Source organism: Podarcis pityusensis, assembly GCF_964106645.2.
Source record: "Podarcis pityusensis genome assembly, chromosome: 14".
In the NCBI taxonomy this organism is placed as follows: Eukaryota; Metazoa; Chordata; class Lepidosauria; order Squamata; family Lacertidae; genus Podarcis; species Podarcis pityusensis.
The window spans coordinates 14,721,926-14,729,953 of NC_138039.1; the positions used below are offsets into that span (position 1 = coordinate 14,721,926).

Genomic DNA, 8,028 nt, shown 5'->3' on the forward strand with positions numbered 1-8,028 from the left:
ATGGCTCACAGCAGCTTTGAAAGTTAAAAAACAACCTTCTGAGAGATCCAGAACTAGGATGCTTTTGCTACAGTTCAGCTGTGAAACCCCAAAGCCAGGAGCGAGGGCAACTTCAAATGATTTAAGGCAGCTGCCCTTAAAATAAAAAATGCACAGAAATTTCTATCCGGCTACAAAAATATTTGCGTTCCAAAATATGGCTGTTCTGTCCTTCCTTGGGGAACTATTGGGGTAATTTTACGGAGAGGAGCAATGTGCTCTTATTGATCTAAACCAGGCACGCCAGGTAGAGTTAATTCATTGGATCTACAGGATTTCCTTCAGGGAAATATTGTGATCCCAAGACACAGTGGGGGATTTTTAATGGGGTTTTTGGGGGGTACTGTAGATTTTTCTGGACCTCTTTAACAACGTCCCATGGAACACGTGAAAAAGGATGCGTCTGAGAATGTGCTGAATGCCTTTCCTAACCCAATGAATACCTCAGCACTGCCCCCCCTCCAAGAAAAGGTTGCCTTGGAGGGAGTTTCCCCAGTTAGAGAATCCAAACAGACTGAGCTAGAATTAAGGTGGGTGCTTAGAATTTAAGTCATAAAAGTGCCACCACAGTGAGGCAGATGGGATCTTCTAGAAGCTAGAATGGGAAGGGTCTTTAGTGGTCACCTCCTCGCTCAACTCACTGACTAAACACAGGATGAAACTGCAGCATCCTCGTGAGGCAGACATGCAGTCTCCGCCAACAAAGGAGTTATGCTGGCTACCTTTCTTGAATATGAAGGCAGACACTTTTTAAAATTACAGCTGTGTTAAGCATTGGTGGAGGAGGTTCAAACCTCTGGACTGAGGAGTTCTTTACAAAGCAGTGCTGTGGAAACGTCGACTCAGGTAGGCTTGTCGAAAGCAAGGCCAGCCAGACGAAGGAAAATGCCGCTGAAGCACTGGGTCACTTTCGAGAGGGGCAAAGACCAAGCCTATGGTTTCGAAATATTCTGTCTCAAATTTTATTGGTTTGCTCTACAAGCTCTTGCCCTAGCTGCACAAGAGGTGGCAGTGTTACTCGTGGAGGTAAGACAATGGCACTAACTCAGCACAGGGTCAGAGGCATCCAATTTAGGATTTCAGCATGCTCCAAGACTCAGTCCAAGCATTCAAAGGGAGGTTCTGGACCCAAGCCTTGGCTCAACACTTCCGAGAATGAAAATCCAGACAGCACATATTTAAAACATATGGGGAACTGAACAACTCCTTTGATTAAAAGGTTGCTTGCACTTGCCACCCAAGGCCTAGGGTATTGAAGAAAATATTGGGGAAGGAGCCAAGTAAGCCTCGCTCCACATAATTGATCATACGACACGGCACACGCACACCACTTGAGTGGCAATGCCCTTCAACTTGGGGGGGGGGTCCAGGACCTCAAATACTGGGGGGGGGGAGCAAAGGGACCTTGGCCTCTAGGCATTGACTCCTACGTCAGGGATGGTGAGCCTGGGCAAGGCACATAGCAGGGGCAAGTGCGCTCGAAGAGGAGTCGTGCCCATCAAACATTGTTGCATACATGCACAGAGCTCCCTCCTTTGGCCAGCCCTTCCTGCTCATCAAATGATTGATCCGATGTCTCGGGTGGCAGGCAGTGATCCATATCTGGGCTCTGCAGAGAGGTTTAAATCTCTCCACCAACTCCAGCACTGAGTCTGACTTTTTTCTTTTTGCCAACTCTGCCAAAATCAGTGGGGTCCCAGAAAAGTTTGCTCTATGGCCACTGGACTGCCACCCCGGCTTGAGAAAATGCCACAGGGTGTAGGAGTACATGCACCACACCAGCACATCGCAAGCTGGAAGAGACTTCCAAATTGTGTGCTTCGAGTCCTTTCTTCTTTTTCTTCCCTTTAGCACCCAGATCAAACTTTCAGAAACTCCTCTGTGTCTAGAAGAAAACCCTGGCTACCTGGCCCTGGCTAAGGACTGGAGAGCAATTCAATTCAGTTCATACTCAAAGGCGAACTTACTGATCCTTCCAGAAAAATCAAGACACTGCCAAACTTCGAACAGAGAATTTGCAATTTCTCTGAATTTGGCAGGGCAGCTCTCCAGCCAACCTATATGTACAAAGATCCATATACTAGTCTGCATATAAACACACATAGCAGGTGAAAGTAATGTAAAGGAATGCATTATAGTTAGGAGGAACTGCTTTGCAAAAATGTATATATTAGGTAAAATTGAATACAGCCATGCGTATATTGGAGAAATTCGAACTAAAATGCTGATGAACTCTGTCACAAGTTGTGGGAATGTGGAGAATCAAGCTTAAGATGGGGAAAAATGATAAACTGAAATTGACTGGTTAACACATCCTCACCTAGGATGCAGATTTAAAACCAGGATACACTCAAGTTAATAAAAGAGAGACACATATTTCTACAGGTCCTCGGGGCACTTTCCCTAAGCCCAAATGACATGGTTCTCATAAACAGACCCTTCCAGCCCATATTTAAGCCAGAGTTATAATTTCAACAGAAAATCCAGAAAGCTTTTTTATTAAAAAAAATCAAAACCCAGAAACAGCAAATCTGGATATAATAGGGGGGAGATTACATGTGATGGCATTTTCCTGAGAACAACGTAATCCTGTGGATGATGTGGTACACCTGCATGTGTGAGCTGCACCAAGTGCAGAACAAGCTGGCATGTGGAAGCCATCCATCCCTTGCCTGATGCTCAACCCTAAGACACCTCTACATCCACAGCACACACTGCAAGAAGGATGTGCGGATCCAGAATTGGCCTCCGCAGTCACTTATGGACACATCGTTAAGACTGTGTTCATAGAAGGCAGTCTTACTTGGCAAAGATGAAGAAGACACTGCGAGACAACCCGCTCCATCTAAGAACTGTAGAGTGCAAAGAGGACTCCCAGGACTTCTCCTGACTATTCTTTGAGCAAGACACCAAACATCATGATTGAGAATGGAAAGGGGGAAAATACCACACATACCTTGTCATGAATCATCTTACTACTTTTTCTCTGTACTGTCCCCCTAAAGTCTTTTTTTTAAAAGGACTTCTTCTCCCCTCACCATCAGTACCCCATCCTTCTTCCACCTAAAGGTAAACCCCAAAAGGCGCCCGAGGTCTCAGAATGACAGCCCCAAATCTTAAGAGTGTTTCCTCTCAAGTCCCACCAAGTGCATAGAGGCATGCTCCTCCAGCAAGCCCTGCCACGGTGGAAATCCCTATTTACTCTTGAGCAAGCCCATATATTGCATGGTGCGGCTCTGCCCTCAGCGGGACTCACTTCGGAGCCAAAACGCATTAGATCAGGCTTGGACTGTATGTCGCGCGTGCTTGTTTGTTTTTAAAGTCCACTCTGTACAAAATTCCCAAGGAGCCCAATTCAACAACACTGTTTCCCCCCAAGGGACATCCTTCACAGAAACCCAACACAGTCCGATAGACGAGATCACCACGCGGGGAGTACGAGAGAGGAGGCGGGGAGAGGGAGATAAGAGCAAGGAAAGACGCAGCTGGCAGGCGGGAAGGGGTTAACCCACCACCCTGCGCCCCCTAACCCCGCAATAAGTCCCTTCGAAGCGGAGGCTGCCTTCCGAAGAAGTGCGCCGCCAGACGGATAAGACGCGCGCCAAGGCGTCTTGGGCGCAAAGGCGCGCAAAGGCGGCCACGGCGTCTTCTCCAGGGCTACCGGCGGCGCCCTCCAGGGCTTGCCCTTCAGAGCATCTTTGGAGGGAAGGGGGGTGGGGGAAGCCGCTGCCTTTCCTAGCCTCACTCTCCCCGCTCCTCACCTCCTCTCCCGTCGAGCTGAGGGAAGGCGCCCCTTACCATCGCCGCCTTGGCGCGGAAGGCGCCGGGTCCCTTGCGGTGCTGGTGCGCGCGGTGCCCGTCGTGGCCAGGGTTGCTGCTCTCCAGGTCGCGCTTCTCTCGGCGGCGGCTGGCGCTGCGGCTGCTGCTGCCCTGCGGCGGGCGCTGCTGCTCCTCCTCGCCGGAGTCCAGGCTGCTGAAATTCCACACGACCAGCGTCTGCACGAGCAGCACGGTGAGCGCCAAGACGAGCGCCGAGCGCGAGCGGCGGGCCAGGCGGCGGGCGCACGAAGCGGCCGCGGACGAAGACGGCGAAGGCGACGCGGCCACCACCACCATCTTCGCGGCGGAGGCAGCGGCGGCTGCTGCTGCTGCTGCTCGGGATAGCTGCTGCTGCTGCTGCCGCTCGCTGAGCCACTCAGAAGCGCCGCATCCGCCGCCGCCGCCTGGAGTTTTTCAGACGGACGAGACGTCAGCAGCAGGAGGAGGAGGCGGAGGCGGCCGAGGAGGCGGAGAGCAGGCAGGCAGGCGAGAGGAGCCGAGGAGGCCCGGCCCTCCGGCAGCCAGGCAGGCAGGCGAGGCAGCCCCGCGCTCGCTCGCTCCAGACGAGCCGAGGGGAGGAGAGGGGCTTGGCCGGCGAGGGGCGTGCGCGCAAAGGAGACGGTGGGGAGGAGCCGGCGGCGGCGCAGCCGAGCGAGCGAGCGGCGCCTTGTTTCAGGAGGAGGAGAAGCTGGTCTGGGGGCTTTGGACAGGCAGGGGGTGGGGGCGTCTCTCTCCGGATGCGCCTTGGCACGGCTCGCAACCGAGAGGGGCGCCCGGCTTAGCTGCCGTGCGTCCGCGTCCCCGGCCACCCCTTTCCAGCTGTGCCTTTAAGGGCGGCTCGATCCGCGACTATTATAGCAGGTGCGATTCCCGGTTTGGGGAGCCTCTGGGCCGAGCGAGAGCTGCTTCGCGTGCCGAGCTATTGCCTGAGAGCACGCCGCGCTCTTAAAGGCACGCGAGTCGGCGTGTGAAGGGGGGAGCGCGCCCGCGCGTTGTTCTGGCCTCGCAGCAATTGCTGCGTGCACAGACGTCGCTCAGCCCAAGCGCATCCCCGCCCTCCCGCGGAATCCCGGGGGTTGCAGTTCGTTCAGGGTGCTGGGAATTGTTGCTCCGCGGAGGGGGAACTACAGTTCCCAGGATTTTTGCAGGGATGTATGGATGGTGTGTGTACGCAGCCACAGTTTGGAGGAACACTGCGCCTAAGATTGCGGGCTTCAGCGGGTCTGTAAGGCTGCATTCCTATGCATGCACTTGCACCGGCGGAGGAAGAGGGGGCGGGGCGAGCGCACCGCCCCCGGCAGCGCGATCCCGGTGGGGTTCCATCGCGGCTGCCCCCCCACCGCCCGCGCTGGCGGCTCGCCCCGCCCCCGCCTGCTCTCCACCCCCGGTGCCGGAGCAGGGAGCTCCGCTACTGTGCACCTGCGGGCGAGTAAGTCCTGCTGAAAACAAGTCGATTGCATTTAAGCGAAGCTTTGGAAAAAAAGCCCTTTTGATAAGGATGTTGCAACTCATACACACATACAAGGCGGTGTACAACATGACAACATAATACTACAATAACATCGATAAAAACAAATCACATTCCAAAGGCCTATTTGAACAGTAGCCATTTAAAAAGACCTAACAGAAAGCATAAAGCACACCATCTGAACTTCTGTTGACGGAGTTCCACAGCGCAAGGGCTGCCATACTAAAGGCTGACCAAACCTCAAGGGCAGGCATAGGTAAACTCGGCCCTCCAGATGTTTTGGGACTACACCTCCCATCATCCCTGACCACTGGTCCTGTTAGCTAGGGGTGGTGGGAGTTGTAGTCCCAAAACAACTGGCGGGCCAAGTTTGCCTATGCCTGCTCAAGGGCAATCAAAGGTGTTCCATCCAAAGATCTCAGTGACTGATGTGGAGCATCAGGAAGCAGACAGTCCTTAAGGTGCTGTGGGCCTAAGTTGTTTAGGGCTAATCCTCACTGAAGTTAGCTGAATCTGTAAGTGAGCGCTAGCACTTATTTTACTATAAATAGCAGGCTCAGGTTGCGCAATTAGAGTTGATTCAGAGCTCTTGTGCAATGAAACCCGCTTCCTTCCAAAAATCAAGACTTTTGTGATAAAGAGAGTGGGAGGGAAATGCACTGGAAAGTGTGGGATAATGCCTGGCGCATCACCATCATCTAACCTCCCTGCAAACAAATCAGAATGAATGCTCAATATATAGCCGCCACCAAGCAAGCTCCGTGCAGCTTTGTTCAAAAACATCATGGGGAGTTCTCAACAGAGGGGACACCCAGAAGCCACCACACAACTCATTGGCTGACTAAGTATTTCAAATGTCAGTGTACCTGCCATCCCCTACCTGTTATTAGGTGTGATTCCTGCAATGCAGGGGATTGGACTAGATGACACCACTGGGGATCCCTTCCAACTCTACAGCTCTGTGATCCTAAGATTCTATAACTGGAGCAAAATATTATTACTGCTACTGATCATACTTAAATTATTCAGCAAAACCTGAACAACTTTTTCTTGTTAGTTTCCGGCAAATGCGCAGCCTTTTGTCTGTTAGAGCTTGTGCTGATAAAAGCTGTCAGGTGGGTTATTACTAACAAATGGATATAAAGATTTCAGTTTTTAAAATAATAATAATAACATGCCGCTTGGAATGCCACGCAGAGAGGTTTGTGATAGGTAAAAATAATTCCCTGCTTAAAAGCAGCCTTACAATTGCAGTCGCAGCTCTAGAAACCTGCAAAAATCTACTCAAGACAATTAGCTTTTTTGTCCTTTATTATTTCCTCAAACGCTGAGGTTTTGTGACACTTCTTTTCAGCTGAACCAAATAAATATTATCTTCTATGTTTTTCATTGCACAGTCAAAGTGCCCCCCTTATCTGCTCTCCTTTCTTGTGATGTGGCACCCGCATAGCAACAGCCTCACAATTAATTGGTACTTTGCTTCTTAATTAAGAAGTTAGTGGGCCAGATTCTCAACTGCATTTTTGGAGTAAAGGTCTGGGAGAGATAAACTGTGCTGAGCTGATACCATCCTGTTCTCTGGTAGTACGGAGTGTGCCTTCTCAGCCACTTGCTGCATTTAAGAACCTAGAACACTCCCTAATACTGAGGGAGGTCATTGGTCCATCTACTATTGTCTATGCTGGTTGGCATCAACTCTCCAGGGTTTCATCTCTCTATTGGCCCTGAGGTTCTCCACCCCCTTTTAAGAGCAGATTCTGGCTCATCATTATTGTGATGAAATAGAATGGATGACTTGTGCAAACAGAGGAAGCTTCCTTAAACAGAGTTTGGCCATTGAACCATTTAGCTTAGTACTGGCCACATTCACACCACACCCTGAAAGCCCTATGATACCACTTCCAAGTGCTCATGGCTTCCCCCAAATAATTCTGGGAGCTGTAGTTTGTAAAAGGTGCTAAGGGTCTCCTCAGAAGACCCCTATTCCCCTCAGGGAGCTAAGATTTTCAGAGTTCCCTGTGAAAAGAGATTGACTATGAAACTATTCTAAGAATTGTAACTCTGTGAGGGGCATGAAAACTCTCTGCACCCTTGACAAACTACAGTTCCCAGGATTCTTTTTTTGGGGGGGGAGCCTAGACTGCTTAAAGTAGTATCATAGAGTTACAGCCCTTCACTTTACTGAATCAGACTATGGTCCATCTAGCTTTGTACTGTCTGCCCTGACAGTTCTCTGGAAGTGGCTTTCTCCTGGCCCTACCTAGAGATACCTGGGACCATCTCTGCACAAAAAAGATGCTCTCCCACTGAGCCATGGGCCTTCCCTACTGTGGCGTTTTTCTCCAGCAGCTCGAGTGAAGGTTGAAGCCCCTGAGCAGGGAAGCTGTGAAGCAACAGTGCAGGCACGCCTATGGAAGGAGGTTATTTTTAGGAGACGCCACTCATATCACGGGCTGTCTTGAGGCTGCTTCTGAGAAATGTGCCAATGGGTCCTCAAATATTGAGCTTTCTGTCGAAGTTTGCTCTCCCTGAAGGAAACGCTGAGGCCTACGTGGGCCGAAGGGGGACGAGTTGCTGCCTGCATTACAAATCAAGGTCATTTGTCAGAAAAGTAGATGAAGGAAGGAGAAAGGAGCGGGGGGGGGGGGAGACCACAGCCAACAACGGGGGCGGGGGGGGGGGAGCATTTGAAAAGGCAGCAC

General features: G+C 51.2%; 1 protein-coding gene across 1 annotated transcript in view; it reads right to left on the reverse strand.

Annotated features, from left to right (window-relative positions):
- The window catches only part of XYLT1 (xylosyltransferase 1), a 166,589-nt gene extending 162,324 nt beyond the window's left edge, over window positions 1-4,265 (reverse strand). The window contains exon 1 of the mRNA XM_080981824.1: window positions 3,838-4,265. Coding sequence (XP_080837950.1) covers window positions 3,838-4,155 — 318 coding nt within the window. The 5' untranslated portion in view covers window positions 4,156-4,265. The remainder of the gene's footprint in view (window positions 1-3,837) is intronic.
- Window positions 4,266-8,028: the final 3,763 nt, after the last annotated feature.